General features: G+C 54.5%; 6 protein-coding genes across 6 annotated transcripts; 2 read left to right on the top strand and 4 right to left on the bottom strand.

Moving 5' to 3' along the window:
- The first annotated feature begins 182 nt into the window (after nt 1-182).
- Nucleotides 183-1,836, top strand: P170DRAFT_436962 (uncharacterized protein). Its single transcript, XM_024849261.1, has one exon. The coding sequence runs from the start codon at nt 422-424 to the stop codon at nt 1,739-1,741; it is 1,320 nt and encodes a 439-aa protein (XP_024704684.1). The 5' UTR covers nt 183-421; the 3' UTR covers nt 1,742-1,836.
- Nucleotides 1,837-1,843: 7 nt separating this feature from the next.
- On the bottom strand, nt 1,844-4,140 carry P170DRAFT_436961 (aldehyde dehydrogenase family protein). Its single transcript, XM_024849260.1, has 3 exons — nt 3,831-4,140; nt 3,530-3,711; nt 1,844-3,463 (listed from the first exon to the last, which is right to left on the bottom strand). Exons 1-3 carry the CDS (start codon nt 4,101-4,103, stop codon nt 2,008-2,010), a joined length of 1,911 nt encoding a protein of 636 aa, XP_024704683.1. The 5' UTR covers nt 4,104-4,140; the 3' UTR covers nt 1,844-2,007.
- A 1,633-nt stretch (nt 4,141-5,773) lies between these two features.
- On the bottom strand, nt 5,774-9,646 carry P170DRAFT_447045 (amidophosphoribosyltransferase; the record flags this gene model as incomplete). The annotated part of the gene is made up of 6 exons (XM_024850848.1): nt 5,774-5,872; nt 5,927-7,264; nt 7,770-8,241; nt 8,295-8,982; nt 9,036-9,488; nt 9,562-9,646. 6 exons carry the CDS (start codon nt 9,644-9,646, stop codon nt 5,774-5,776), a joined length of 3,135 nt encoding a protein of 1,044 aa, XP_024704682.1.
- An 891-nt stretch (nt 9,647-10,537) lies between these two features.
- On the bottom strand, nt 10,538-12,585 carry P170DRAFT_183044 (DNA cytosine methyltransferase). The gene is made up of 2 exons (XM_024842671.1): nt 11,083-12,585; nt 10,538-11,009 (listed from the first exon to the last, which is right to left on the bottom strand). The coding sequence occupies exons 1-2, from the start codon at nt 12,348-12,350 to the stop codon at nt 10,586-10,588; spliced, it is 1,692 nt and encodes a 563-aa protein (XP_024704681.1). The 5' UTR covers nt 12,351-12,585; the 3' UTR covers nt 10,538-10,585.
- P170DRAFT_183010 (uncharacterized protein) lies at nt 12,489-13,364 on the bottom strand. Its single transcript, XM_024842670.1, has 2 exons — nt 13,077-13,364; nt 12,489-13,018 (listed from the first exon to the last, which is right to left on the bottom strand). The coding sequence occupies exons 1-2, from the start codon at nt 13,268-13,270 to the stop codon at nt 12,628-12,630; spliced, it is 585 nt and encodes a 194-aa protein (XP_024704680.1). The 5' UTR covers nt 13,271-13,364; the 3' UTR covers nt 12,489-12,627.
- A 46-nt stretch (nt 13,365-13,410) lies between these two features.
- Nucleotides 13,411-15,457, top strand: P170DRAFT_436956 (putative 2-methylcitrate dehydratase). Its single transcript, XM_024849259.1, has 4 exons — nt 13,411-13,740; nt 13,841-14,618; nt 14,680-14,864; nt 14,915-15,457. Exons 1-4 carry the CDS (start codon nt 13,459-13,461, stop codon nt 15,341-15,343), a joined length of 1,674 nt encoding a protein of 557 aa, XP_024704679.1. The 5' UTR covers nt 13,411-13,458; the 3' UTR covers nt 15,344-15,457.
- Nucleotides 15,458-15,529: the final 72 nt, after the last annotated feature.

The following is a 15,529-nucleotide window of genomic DNA, read 5'->3' as shown; positions in this document are numbered from 1 at the left end:
ATGGTGATGTCATTACGCCCCGATGCAGTCTAGCGTTAGGGCTGCCACTGCCGCAACGGGGGAGATGATCAGCTGATTCGCCAGCCCTGCAGCTGCCTCTTCGGGCAGCCACCCGCCAATCAGCGCCCCCGACGCTACGCCGCTTTTGTTTTGACAACTTCTGTCTTCTCTGGACTGGAGTAGTTCAGCCTCCACCTCTGCTAGTCCCAGCACCCCGGACCTGTTCGTGCTCAGGGCGCCGATTGACATGGCCTGACAAGGACAACCTTATTTCGATGTTCCGCCGGGCATGCTGACCCCGATCCGAGTCCGTGGTCGTCGAAAAAGAAGACTTTCCGACGCGGCTGATGCCCAGCAGCGCAGCCCCCATGATGCGACGACGGCCACTGCACGGCGACGACCAAAGGGCGGTCGGCCTTTGATGTCCATCGAGCAGAAGCTAACCTCGTCTCAATCCCAAAGTAACAAACGTGCGCGGTTGCTGATCGTCAAGCCGTCTAAGCCGCGCCCAAAGCGCTCAAGGCTGGAAGCTCTGCCGGTGGAGCTCATCGAGAAGATCTTCTTGTATTCGTTGAACGCAAACCTCCCGCGGGCATCACCATCCCTGGCCGCTGCAGTCTCCAGTGAACGGATCTATCGTGCCCTGGTATTGCTCGCCTTTTGGAATGACACCTCGTCGTCGCCTCCGAATACCTCCGGTACTACGATCGCGAAAATCCTCCGGCCTCTGGACTATGTCCCTCTCGACTATGACGAGCGCAAAGCCCTTCAGATTTCCATCATGCGCTGTAAATGGTGCACCGTCGACCGGTTGCTCTCCCAACTCCCCAACCTCATGAATCTCACAATCCAACGACACTGGGTAAACGCGGGGATGCGCATGACGGCCGATCAAGAGGCGGGACTCGCGCGCTTCCTGTCCCGACAAGAAGACCTGCGCACCTTCGAAGGCACCGGCACAGACAACGCCCACTACACTCTCTCCATCACACCTCTCGTCTCGATCCGCATCACCTGCCACGAAACCGACCAACAGCAAACGCACCAAATCCTCGGCATTCTTGACTTCCCCCAGAAGCTGCTTAGCGGCGGCGGCCAGAGCAGCCATGACGACGAGCCCGCCCTCTTCACCCGGGACCATGTCGCCTGTCTCGAAATCCTCCGCGTCACCAGCGGTTTCGCGCGCCCCGACCTCATCCACACCGGGATCCGCGTCTCCCGAGAAGCCACACAAGCCGGTATCCACGCGGCACTGGTCGAGAACAACGAGCGCGCCCTCGCCACCCTCCTCAAAATCGACGAGTACGTCTTCCGCAGCGAAAACACCTCCGTCGTGCAGGCCGGCCCGGACAACGACACGCCACCCTACACCCTCCCCGCCGAACACTACCGCACGGCGGTGCGCGTCGCACGCCACGACCCCTCGTTCTTCCAGCTCCTTCTCCGCGCCAGCACCGAGTCCATCCCCGCCGATGACTCGGAGATCACGGAGTGGGCCATGGGCATGAACGATTCCTTCGGCCACTGGCTGCTCGATCTGATGCTTCATCTGCCGCAGCGGGTTGAGGCGGCGCGGGCCAATCCTGCAGAGGGGGCGGTGTTCTATCTCGGCAGGGCCAATGGGCAGGTTGATCTGGCGAGACGATATCTGCGTGATGTGCTGGGTGTAGAAGAGCTGGGGAGTTGGATGGAAGAGAGTGAGGTTGATGTGGAGGGGTTGTGGACTGATGGGTCTGCTTAGTATCTATCTATCTAGTAGTTATCTGTCGCTAGATGAGTTGGTTATCATGCTGGCTGTATGGTACAATATCATAATCATAATTAATGTAATGGTTCGAAAAACTATCCATGGATCTGAAGTGTATTAAAATTTAATGTACAGTACCTACTCCCCAATTAAAATAGTAACAAAGAAATGACTCTCCATCATCATGCACGTATGCACACACTCAACTCAGCTTCTCAACCGGAATAACAAGCCAGGGAGGGAAAAGATAGGAAAACGAATTACATATTCCCCAACAACCTCAAAATACCCCTAACCCTACCAGCAATCGTAAGCTGATACCCCGTCTCGACAACACCCTTACACATCTCCCAAGCGCCATTCCCATTCAAGCGATCGCCCTCGCCCTTGCGAATCGGATAGTCGACTCTCGGCGGGATGCGCGTAGCCACAAGCTTCGGGAAGCGGTCCACGCAGACGGATTTAATGTTGCAGACGCCGCGCAGGCCCTCCTCGCCGGCGAAGCGACCGTAGCCGGAGCCCTTGACGCCGCCGAAGGGCAGCTGGACGGCGTAGTAGCTGCCGAAGTCGTTGACGGCGACCATGCCGGAGTGGATGCCTGAGACGCAGGCGTTGACGGCGACGGGGTCGTAGCCGAAGACGGAGGCGCCGAGGCCGTAGTCGGTGGAGTTGGCGATGGCGATGGCGTGGGGGACGGAGGCGGCGCGCATGAGGACGAAGACGGGCGCGAAGAGCTCGGTCTGCGCGATGCGCATGTCGGGCGTGACGTCGGCGAGGAGCGTCGGGGTGAAGTAGTGTCCGTGGGGATGGCGCGGGTGGTTGTAGCGGGTGCCGCCGCAGATGAGGCGGGCGCCGTGCGCGACGGCGTCGGCGATGAGGGATTCCAGGCGGTCGAAGCCGGCGGGGGAGATCAGGGCGCCCATGTCGGGGGTTCCGGGGCCATCGGGGCGCGAGTCGAGGAGGATGGAGCCGATGGAGAGGTTCTGGATGCGCGAGGAGACGGCGGCGAGGAGGGGCTCGTAGGCGCCGGGGAGGGCGATGATGCGTTCGGCGCCGACGCAGTTCTGGCCGGCGGATTGGAAGACGCCGCGCATGAGGATGGAGGCGACGGAGGGGATCTCGCGCAGGATGCGGGCGTCGTCGAGCACGACGGAGGGGTCCTTGCCGCCGAGTTCGACGGTCACCGGGGTGAGGGCTTTCGCGGCGGACTCGCAGACCTTATGGGCGACGGGTTTGGAGCCGATGAAGGTCAGCTGGGCGATGTCCGGGTGGGAGGTCAGGAAGTCGGCGACGTCGGGCAGACACACGACACTCTGGACGAGGTCGCGCGAGTGGCCGCAGCTGGCGAGGGCGCCGCGGGCGACTTCGAGGAAGAAGGCAGAGGACCAGGCGGTTTGTTCGGAGGGCTTCACGACCACGGCGTTGCCCGCGAAGAGGCCACTGATGACGGGGCCGATGAAGTTATGCAGCGGGTAGTTCCAGGAGACGCAGGCGGCGATCACGCCGAGGGGTTCGTACGTGACCATGTTCTTCTTGTACATCATGAGGAAATTGGTCGGTCTGGATTCGGGCGCCAATGCCTTCTCGCCGTGATCAATGGTCCATTTCAGTTTCTCCGCCGTGACGAGGATTTCTCCAAACGAGGCGTCGACCTTGGTCTTTCCGGAGTCGAGACAGCATGCGGTGGCCAATTCATCTTGATGTTCGAGGACGTATCTGTGAGAAACAAGACAAAGTCAGTCGCGATGCCATAATACTCTTGTCCGAGAGAATCACACATACTTCAGCAATGTCCTCAAGACCTTCCGCCGCTCCGCAAAGCTCGTTCTCGCCCACTCCACCTGTGCATTTTTGGCGGCCTTGATGGCGCGATCGACTCCGTCCTTCGTCTCGGGCTTGGTGCCTTTACCCAGGACTCTTCCGTCGGCGGGGCAATAGCTCATAATCAACTTGTCGCTCCATTGCTATAGGTAAAGCCTCGCGTTAGCATCCTGTAGACAATAATAACAAGCCACCCACCAGCCAAACGCGACCAATTGATGAAACCAGGGACCCAGCAACAAAACAATCGAATCACACTTACCCCCCGTATTTGACCCTCCAGCAACTTCCTCTCCTCCCCTTCCACATCCTCCCACTTCGCTCCATTCCAATTGGCGCGCACCTCAGGCGGGATCGGCACATTGAACGCAACGGCAGCTTCTCTCTGACCCAGCACGAAAACATAGCCCAGGTACACGGCGGCGAGCGAGACCAGAGCGAGACCCGCCCACGGCGCGTACTCGGCAAGAGGCTCCGCGAGGGACTCCGCGAGGGTATAGAGGGCCGGAGGGAGATAGGGGGCCCAGCTTTCCATGGTGGATGGTGCGTGGGAGCAGAGAGCGCAGTTCAGCAGTGGGCGAAGTCGGCGTCGCGAATCGCGGAAGACGAACGCCGGCGGTGGTTCGATGGTGGAGCACGTGCCATGTCCACCATCCATGTGGAGACCGTGTCGAAGCTTCGGGGGAAGTTTCTACGAAGTCGATATAGGTAATGCAGTTATTGCTTTTCAATTGGCCTGGTGGCTGGGTATATACCTATAGACATGCTACAACACTTCTCCCAGGCCCATGATAATCGACTCTCGGCCACGCCGACAGATTTAATATTGCGGACACCACGTACAGAATTATAACCGCTTCCTTGGTTAATCTCACGGCACAAGCATGTGCAAGGTGTTCGGTGACTTTCTTTAAAGTAGTTTCGTCAACATCCATTATTCCGGCATCGAACGAAAGTCTGCCCTCTGCGTTCGGGCTCCAGCCGAGCGCTTCCTGGAATGGTTGAAAACCGCGACATATCGTTGTTTCTCGGATATTGTGGCCATGGCCCAAGAGGTTATCCTTTGGAACATATGCTTATCTGAAGTCGTCTGCCCTCAAGTGTCGTAAAAACACCCAATACATGGGCAAGTTGTAAGTTGTATGGCCCTCCTCCATGAGGCCGCAGTTTGAACCCATTCCAGCAACATCTGGACAATCTTTCAAGGACCTTCATTGCCCGAGATATCGGAGTAATGGAAGCCATTGCAGGGAGGCATCGGGAAAACAATCTTTGACCACGATCCCTACGTTCGACTGGGGCACTTGGATTTTCGGTGCCCTATCGCCTGGCAGGAGCTGCACTTGATATTGGGACAATTGCAGCCCATGTAGCCATGTCCAGGGCAGATAAACACCCCATATGTGGGCAGTTGTTCCTTTATGGCCCTCTTCCATTAGGTCACAGTTTGTGCAAGACCACCATGAAAGGCCTTGTCTGGGGGAGCATTCCACAGTTAGCTTATACCGAGAAGTGGTAAATAGAACCGACATACTTTGATCTATAGCGGATATCCATAAAGATATCGGCTGACGAGGTGGTAAAAAAAAGACAGAAATCGAGCTGTCAGCTCAAAGGCGACCAACGGGGCTATATGTGAGCAATAGATGGTAATATTCACGGCTTCCTGGTCTGGAAAGCCTGCATTCCAGTAGGATCTTCACTAACTGTTCTTTATTCACCACCTCGATCAGTTAATTGAGGCTTACCACTGTATCTCTAAGTAGAGGATTCCGTCTAGTGCATAGAGCAGGGTACGAGGTCATCGGCATAACCATGCTCTAGTGTATTCACTTCATTCAAATCTGGTGCGAAGAAATCTATTTAGACTCCTGGATTAAGGTCCTCTAGTACCAGGAATTTTCTCATACAGTTAGATGGCTTAAATCGATTCTCAATTGAATTGTGTTGATATAAGATGTTGCAAGGGCTACCTAGTACCCAGCTGGGGTTTTTGGTCTAATCGGTAACATCTAACATGCTCACAAATTGATTATTCTAAAATATTTCGGCAATAAATCGGTTCTTTAGTTATTAATTAGGCGTATAATTAGTACCTACTCATACTAATTATCAGAATAACTGGGCCCGTGCAGAGCTAAGACTATCCATACATATGAGATTGTAGTTGTAAACGAGGACACCAGCCATAACTGTTGTCTGGTTTCACGATTCCACATCATCACTCAAATCTGATTCTGAATCGGAATCGGAATCGGATTCAGATTCATCCTTCGCCGAGCGAGCCTTGCGGCCAGGCTTTTTCTTGTTTGCAGTAGAAGAGCCGGGTCCCCCCTTTCTCTTCCCTGTTCTTTTAACAAGATGGTCAATCACACATCCGTCCTCCCATCCAGCCGACGACTGCCCGGTGATTGCGCGGCATCGCGGACAGGTTTTCCCATGACGAATGAAGAGCTGATGGAGCGAATACTTGAGATGATCCGGGATCCGCACCTCCAAGTGACTGAATGCCGTCACCTCCGACGCCTTGGCGGGAGGCACCCAATTGAGCCACTTGCAGATGCGGAAGATATGGGTATCAACGGCGAAGCACGGGCGCTGTAGACAGAAGAGAAGCACACAGGCTGCGGTCTTGGGCCCGATGCCGGGGTATTTCACCATCTCGACCATGGCCTGCTCCGTGCTCAGGTTGTGCAGGTGATTCAGGGAGAGGACGTTCTGATCCGCACATGCGATCTCATACTGCTTGTCGCCCTCGCCTTTGTTCAGCAGATCCGACGGCCCGTCTGCCTCCCCTTTGACGAGGACGTCCCTGCGCTCCTGGTTCTCCTGATGCACCATGTCCAGGATGGCCTTGAGATTCTTACTCTTGACATCGGCCAATCCGCCGCTCTTGATCGCATCGAACACATCCTTCAGCGATGCCTGCCGCACCGCGTCCCAATTCACGCTCCCCTTGCCGATACCCTCGTCGAGGATCCCGAACTTCTGCACCAACCCGCTGAACGCCCTGGCTGAGTTGTTCCCCGTCGTGGCGCCGCTGAGAAGCGTGCGGATCAACGCATCCAGGACCGAGGGGACCTCGCCGCAGCCCGTCACGGTGAGCGACGGCTCCGGGATCGTCTTCGGGGCGACGATTTCCCCATGCACACTGGACAGAAGCCCATTGACCTCTTCGCATTCTTCAGGGGTGGGGTGAACCCAGTCAGGGAACGGGCTGACGCCGGGCGTGAGGCCGTACAGGTTCTTGGGTCTCCTCGGTTTCGGTTTCTCAGGCGAGTCGGCCAGTGTAACTGTGGCTTTGTCGACGGTGTCCTGGATCTCTGCTTTGACTTTGGCTTTGCTAGATTCGGTCTTTAAAGGTGCGTTTTCTTTGCCGGAGCTGGATTCTGAGTTTCCCTTGGCGGCTTGTATTACTGTGATGGCTGCGCCTAGGTTGTGGGGAAGCTCGTCGACGGTAGTGTTTGGGTTTGGGACGGCCGCTTTTGTCTTGCGGCGTTTTGCAGCCGGTTGATTGGTGCCGGGGGCTTTTTTCTGAGATGCACGGTTCTTCTCCACGGTGTTCTGGGTTTTTGAAGGAACCCCTGAGGTGACATTGCCTGTGGTTTGATCGGCTGGTTTGGGGGTATCCTTTGTAGCAGGCAATGCCGCTTGACGTGCAGCTGAGCGAGTGATGCGACGCTCCATGGTAAATACCTAGTCTGCGATATAGGCAAATTTATCGAGAAGGACGAAAGTAGAGTGGTTCTTGGGCAAATATGGCATTAGACATCAAACGTTGAACAACACCACAGCCAAGCAAACTGACAGCTCACATTCAAGGAGCAAACCGCAACGTCGTGCCGGTGAGTGGACAGAAGGACCAACTACAAGATGGTTGAGGCAGATGACATCACATGATCGGTTCAGGTTCCCGCCAGCATTTGGAGGTTTATACGGAGTATGGAGAAGCAGTCAGAAAGCACATTTAAATTGGTCTATTGATAATCATCCATGCCACGGGTGTTCCAACCCTGCATTCCGAGCTATGCAAATGAAATATCAGAAAGCCTCCCTTTCTCGCGTCTACAGCAAAACTCCAGTACTCCAAGTCAGGGGTATGACATCATAAGAAATTAATCAGAAATAGATCGTCCCGTAAGCTTCATAATCATTCGTGGTCCGCGATGTTGTGGATGCTGATGTCCATGCGGTCCCGCACTTTAGGGGGCTCCTCCTTCGGCGTGTCCCGGCGAGCGGTGCAGATACTGACCTGCGGCACCTCGGACTCGCCAGGGGAGTCGGCCGGGATGATGTTACCCTTGCCGTCTAGCTTGACCCCGTTGGCGGCGATCTGAAAGTCCTTCTCGCTGGCGAATCCATGCGTGACGGCTTCCTTGGCTCGGTCCAGGGCCTTGATCTTGCGACCCTCGCCCCGGATTTCTTCCAGGTGATCGAAGTAGCCTTCAGAGACAGGAGTGATGTAGTTGCCACAGAAGACACCGACCTCGAAGTCACGCGGCTCTTCCAAGCCATTCTCGTGAGCAATCTCGGCACAGGCACCCTTTAGGTCCTCCAGGGTCTGGTAGATGACGCTGTCGGCTCCGATGTGCTTGGCGATGGAGTCGGTGTCACGGTTGAAGGCAACGAGTTCGCTCGGCGAAGCCAGATCGATTCCGTAAATGTGAGCATGCCTGGAAATAACTGTTAGTAACTGGGTCCAAGAACTAGAATAGATGGAACATACGTAATCTCGGGCGCGCAACTAGCAAAGTAGACGTTCTTGGCGCCGGCTTCTCTAGCCATCGTGACGATTTCTCGACTGGTCGTTCCTCGCACGATACTATCATCGACCAAGAGGACATTTCGGTCCTTGAACTCGGCCTGCATAGCATTCAGCTTGCGACGAACCCCCTTCTGCCGCGTCTTCTGCTCCGGCATGATGAAGGTCCGGAAGACGTAGCGGTTCTTGACGAAGCCCTGGCAGTAAGGCTTGTCCAGATACCGGGCGACGGCAGCGGCCGACGTGGTCGACGTTTCGGGGATAGGGATGACGACGTCAATGTTCTTGACCACCTCCGGTCCAAGAACACTGAGCACTCGGGCGGCGAGACGGTCACCCATCCGCTGCCGACTACGGTACACGCTGATACCATCGATGACCGAGTCGGGACGAGCAAAGTAGACATATTCGAAGATATCCGGGGCGTAAGCCTTCTTCGGAGCCACCTGGCGGAAGACCGGCTCACCACCCTTCTCGATGATGACGGCCTCACCGGGCTGGATATCCCGCATGTTGGTGAAACCAAGCTGGTGCAAAGCAACCGACTCGGAAGCCATCATGTAGTCCATACCGGGGCCATCGGCCGAGGGCCTGGACCCGAGGACGAGAGGACGGATACCGTACGAATCACGGAAACCCATGAGACCAAATCCTAGAAAATTGTTAGTTGACATGCTTGTCCAGATTTGGTTTCGAATAACCCACCTGCCAACATGGCGGCACAGGCCCAACCACCCTCACAGCGCTCATACATCCGGGTCAGACTAGCGAACAGATCTTCCTTGTTGACACGAGCCTTCTTGGTCTCGCTCAGCTCATCAGCGAAGATGTTCAGCATCAGTTCACTGTCGCTGTCCGTGTTGATGTGCCGATGAGCCTCGAGGTCCAAGTACCTCTTCAGCTCGGGGGCATTGATCAAGTTACCGTTGTGGGCCAAGCAGATACCGTACGGACTGTTCACGTAGAACGGCTGAGCCTCCGCATTGGCACTGCTTCCGGCCGTGGGGTAACGCAGATGACCAATACCCATGGAGCCCGGAAGATCTGCCACCCGAGCACCGTCCTGGAAAACCCGAGCTGCCATTCCGTTCGACTTCAATTGGTAGATGCGACCACCCGCAGCGCAGGTGGCAATACCAGCGGCATCTTGACCTCGGTCTGCACATCTCAAGAATGATCATTAGCCTGATGTCCTATAATAACGCACGGACTACTGTGTTCCGGAACTTACGCTGCAGAAGGTACAGTGCCTCGTGAAGGTCGACGGCGGCGGAAGACGACGGGTTCGCCTGGATCAGAGCGATGATACCACACATTTTTCAGGATAGCAAACGACTCTGGAGAAATCTTGATTGTCAGTTAAAGTCCTCGAAGACCAGACGAAGCCAAGAACAAAATGATCAAGCAATGAAGTAGTCAGATCGGATTCTCTCCGCAATAATGCTTAGGAAGTCTAACATCTATAAAAAAAACACCGAGATTCATCATAAAAGAAAGCAGGGGCAAGAAAAAAGAAAGACCCCGGATTGAAACCCAAACCGGGGAATTGTCAAACACTCACATGCTATGAAAAAAATTCGGGCACACACGCAGAGGTGGGGGAGTCAGTAAAAGTAGGACTTTGCGGTCAAGAGATCAAAGGAGTGAATGGCTGTCTGTCTCAAGACATAACATAGAAGGATAGATAGAAAGATACCCAGGTCACACCCACGGAGGGATTAGAGGAATGGATGACATGGTTAAGAGAAGAGTTAAGGAGGGAGGAAGGGGCGAGGGAAGACGGGGTTGATAATAATTCTCAGTTCTTCTCCACTGCCAACCGAGTGAAAGACAGAATTTTTGCGGGCGCCGCTTAAGGAACCTCAAGGAACCGGAAAAAAAAAAAAGTTCCCGTGGGGCGGCACTGCGAGATCCGCCGATGCCGGTGCTGACTCACCCGCAGGCCGCTAGGCTGCTTGGGGGAATCCCGTGCTATCTTATCGGCGGTAAGGAAATACGCAGTAGGAATATATGGCCGTGGGAGTTCCATGTTGGTCTTTTTTGGCCGTGTGGGAGAACGTTGGGTGCCCAGGCGTCTTTTACAAATTTATTTAACTGATCAATTCAAGCGATTTATTCGAGCGATTCAATCGATTCATTTGAATGATCAGTTCAAGTAAGTAATTAAACCACTGAAGTCCTCAATACTCCGCCGTACTCCGCCTCCGCGCCGCATTCCATTCGCCCTGAATCAATCCATTGCAGACACAGGAATTTCAGCCCTCCCGTAGCTGTCGCATCTCAACCTCGTCCGTTTGCTGCAGTGACCGGATGATCTCCCCATATAAAACCCGGGCGAGCGCCGGAGGAACGGCGTTTCCTATCTGCCTGAGAGTCTGGACAGGTCCGAAGCGAAACCCCAGTGGAAAAGTTTGGAGACAGGCGAATTCGCGCTTGGTAAATCGTCGTTCACCAGAGGGGTGGTAATTCTTGTTCGCGTCTCCACCCCCACAAGTAATCGTGTTTGCCTGTCCATTTCCGTCATATGGCATCCTTGGGGCCCAACCGGCGGAAGCTGCTTGAATATTGTGGTCAGGGGCTCGGATAGGAATGTGACCGATTGCCTGGTTGATAGTGGTCCATGGCTTTAGCCCAGGACCATGTGTGGGTTCTGGAAACATTGGAAGTACTTCTCCAGGCCTAGCAAAGGTCAGTACGATCAATCAGCATAAGAAGGGACACGATCTGAATCAGCATAAGAAGGGACACCCACCCCGAAGCAATGATCACCAGTCTTTTCCGAGACTGAGGGATTCCATAACTTGCGCAGTTCAAAATTCCCCACCGCACCGAGTATCCTATCTCGATAAAGTCCAAGATAACACGATCAAAAGTCTCTTTATGTCGATTAAAAAGACCGGCAGTTTCTTCCATTGTGTGGACTCTTGGTTTGGCTGTCTTTATCAGGTCTGAACAAGAGAAGATGCACGCTGAATTCTTATCGTCATTCTGGCCCTCCCTCGTGTGAGCTGGCGAAAATGTCTGGCAAGGCGGAGATCCGTGGCTGACATCGACCTTCTGGAAATGCTTGTAATTAGTGAGGAAAGAATCGATGGTACCTAGCTCGCATACTGCATTTTCAAAATTCAGTCGATATGTAGTTGTTGCGTGATGGGACGCATCAAATGCCCACTTGATTTCTAGTCCTGCCTGATTGGCACCGCAGGAGACTCCTCCAGCGCCGCAGAAGCCGTCACCAAATGTATACCAACGGGCTCTTTTCGTGTCTTCATCTGCATCGCCTGGTTCCATTAAACTATCGGCCACGCCTTGGGAGAACTTCTCGGTAAATCTGACGGCATCTCCAAAAGGGCGGGTTTCACCCCTCCACAGGTTACGCAGGTCTCTGGGCTGCCATCTAAACCCTTCATCGGCTTCATGGGCTGAGATGTATTGGACTGAGGCTTGACTCTTGCTCAGCCTCCTCTCCTTCAGGCGACAGATCAAACCTCTGTGGGGGTCGCTCGCGATATCGCAGTAATTAGTGAAATGGATTGTCACGATCTTTTGCACTTCCGTTAAACTAATCTGTTCATCGTTTGCATTCTCAAGCCACAGTAGCTCGTGCTCCCAGTTTCCGCCTTTAGGGATATAAATTTCAACATGTCTGCGGGTCTTTATCATGTTCCAGCCTTGAAAAAAGATCTCCCCATCAGAGTATTGAATAACTGAGCGGATTCGTAGGTATCTTCCGCGCGAGAGCTGAAGAGACTGGCCTGTGCGGTATAGGATGCCGTCAACGCAAACCTCGTCTGTTCTTTGAGCGTTTGCTGCGCCGGTCCGGGTTTCCGATCCCCAGCCTAAGAGCAGTTGTTCAAAGCCGGCATCTGTTAAGTAGTCGTCTTCGGTGAGCGAGAGTACCTCATCTTCTGTTAGATCGACAACTTGGCGGACAGAATCCCCGTCTTCGAAATCAATTGTCTCGCTGCGGTCATCTCTGGTCTCGAGCTGGCCATCATCGATGATCTCGATTACGTTCATTTTTGAGCGGGGAAATGAGAATGTCGATCAATGATTGAGAGTAAAAGGAGGGTATAATAGACGATTATCCTTTAATTCGGGGATCCTACTCAGGATGGGATGAAATCCAGAGGGAAGGATGAGGTAAGATGTGTGATGATCAGGGGCTTGGCAGGGAGAAGACCATGTCAATAGAGAAGAAATCAGGCTCTAGATAGGATGAAGAGAGCTGAATCTGACTGAAGAATCCTGAGGAAAGAATAGGGCGAGCTGTATGAAGGGTGAGGATGTCAGGATGTCAGGATGTCAAAGGTGGGCAGGTGGGAAGATAAGAAGGTGAAGGTGAAGGTGAGTAGGGAGTAGAGCAGGGGAGAAGAGGAGGAGATGATAAGGAGAGACCTTTAGGCACCGGCGGCAAATACATTATGGCTTGATTATGGCGAGCTGAGACATTGAAAACATTCACCAGCAAGAACCAAATGAGGCCCGGATCAAAGAACAGCAGTATGATAGGTGAGAGCAAACGCGGGTGAGTAGTGAATAGAAAGAAAGGGGGACTGCAGGAGGGTAGTGTATCCATGGTCTGATCTGAGGCTCTGAGACCTGGTCCATAAGATCCACTGAGGAGGGAAGATGTAGGAGTCAATAAGAAGAGACTGTATAGTTCTGAGACTGTACACTCTCTGGGCCTAAACGGGTGAGTCAGCGGAGCCCCAATTCTGGGGGAAAGGAAGAGATCGACCGCACATGCTTGAGGCGGCATCCACAACCGACCGGCGCTGAGATGGCGCAATTGACGACGGGCTCGATTTGGGGGATGACGGACAGGAAGAGACATCAATTGGAGAGATTGCGACCGTTCGGATGGAATTTAGACGCCAAAACCAACCCCTGCATGAACGAGACTGCGAAGTGATTGTTCGTTGTAAGGATGAAATCATCGGCAGCCGGCAATAACCGCGTGGCCTCGGCCCGGAGTCACCAGAGAGGCTCTTGTCCTCCCTTTCTTCCTCTTCGCCCACCGTTTTTCTTCTTCCTTTCTCCTCACAGCTCTCCTCTCCTCTCCCCTCCTCCTTGAATACTTCACACTTGGTATACTTCTTCCTCTTTCTCTCTCTCTTATCCCATCATGTCTGCCTCGTGTTCGGCGCTGAGACGGCTGACCCACAGGTCTCCCCGCACTTTCCAGTCCCGCATTGTTTCCGTCTCCAGACCGGGCGCTTCTTTCGTTTCTCGCTCTCCTCTATCCTCCGTCAATTCCTCAACCCCCCGTACGTCTCGCTTCTCAACCATGGCCTCCCTCCAGCATGCAGCAGCAGCCCCCGCCGCTCCGGTGGACAAGTCCTACGACCCCGAGATCAAGGACATGGCCGACTACATCCACAGCTACAAGGTCGACTCCGATTTGGCGGTAAGCCGGTTCCCTGATCCCACCATGTGTCAATTGTTGAAAATCCGATCGCAATTGATTGAAATCCCCTGGTTTTTAACGTCGTCCGCCCGCTCATTAGTATGATACCGCGCGATTGGTTTTCCTCGATACCCTAGGATGTGGGTTGGAAGCCCTCAAGTTCAAGGAATGCACCAAGTTGCTGGGCCCCATCGTCGAGGGCACGGTGGTTCCCAACGGTACCCGGGTGTTCGGTACCCCCTACCAGCTCGACCCGGTCAACGGTGCCTTCAACATCGGTGCCATGATCCGTTGGCTTGACTACAATGACTGCTGGCTGGCCGCCGAGTGGGGTCATCCGTCCGACAACCTCGGTGGTATCCTGGCCGTTGCCGACTGGGTTTCTCGCACCAACCGCGCCGGTGGCAACGTGGCGGGTGGTAAGATCTTTACCATCAAGGACGTCCTGGAGGCCATGATCAAGGCCCACGAGATCCAGGGTGTGCTGGCGCTCGAGAACTCGTACAACAAGGTCGGGCTGGACCACGTGGTGCTGGTCAAGGTGGCCACCACCGCCGTCGTCTCCAAGATGCTGGGATTGAACGAGAAGCAGACCGCCGACGCCATCACGCAGGCGTGGGTGGACGGACAGAGTCTCCGAACCTACCGTCACTCCCCGAACACCATGTCGCGGAAGTCCTGGGCTGCGGGTGATGCCTGCCAGCGGGCCGTCAACCTGGTTTTGAAGGTGCAGAAGGGCGAGAGCGGACTGCACACCGTTCTGTCGGCTCCCGTCTGGGGATTCTACGACGTTCTGTTCAAGGGCAACAAGTTCCAGTTCCAGCGTCCGTACGGCAGCTATGTCATGGAGAACGTTCTGTTCAAGGTTTCTTATCCTGGTGAGTGCTGTTGCGGAGGGCGGACGCCGTAGCTTTTGACTATCTTGCTAACTGAGAATAGCGGAATTCCACTCGCAGACTGCTATTGAGGCTGCTCAGATCATCAACAAGAAGCTGGCGGCCATGGGCAAGAGCGCCAAGGACATCAAGGAGATTACCAACCGCACGCACGAGGCCTGCGTCCGCATCATCGACAAGCAGTTCAAGGCGATGGACAACTTTGCCGACCGTGACCACTGCGTTCAGGTGAGTTTGACGGTCCTGGAGTCAAGTGAACAACAGACTAACTAGAATAGTACATGGTGGCCACTATGCTGGCATTTAATCGACTGACGGCCAACGACTACACCGACGGATCGGAGGCCGCCACTTCTCCCCTGGTCGAGACCCTTCGCCAGCGCATCCGCTGCGTCGAGGACCCCCAGTTCACCAAGGACTACCACGACCCCAGCAAGCGTACCATCCCCAACGCGCTGACGGTCACTCTGAATGACGGCACGGTGCTGGAGGAGGTCTCCGTGGAGGCACCTCTGGGTCATCGTCTGCGTCGCGAGGAGGCTAAGCCCGAGATCCTGGACAAGTACAAGCGCCACCTGCAGGCTCACTTCGACCAGGCTCGCATCGACCAGCTGGTTGAGCTGGGCCAGAACAAGGCAGCCATCGAGGGCTACGAGGTGGACAAGTACGTTGACTTGTACGTGACGGACAAGATCGCCACCGCGTGAGGCAGATGCAAGACGGAGATGTAATGAACAATCAACGGTAGAATGTTGATGGATGTATGAATTTAGGCGTATATATCAGATGCCATGCAGTAGATTTACTGATTATGATTTACCTCTGCAAGCCGAAGACCCCAGTAGCACAGTGTCGATCACCTTACATTGCCTAAACGCGGCATTCAATTCCCG

The sequence above is a fragment of the Aspergillus steynii genome, assembly GCF_002849105.1.
Source record: "Aspergillus steynii IBT 23096 chromosome Unknown P170scaffold_4, whole genome shotgun sequence".
NCBI lineage: Eukaryota > Fungi > Ascomycota > Eurotiomycetes > Eurotiales > Aspergillaceae > Aspergillus > Aspergillus steynii.
Note: the sequence above shows the minus strand (reverse complement) of the source record. Positions and strands in the feature narration are given on the sequence as shown.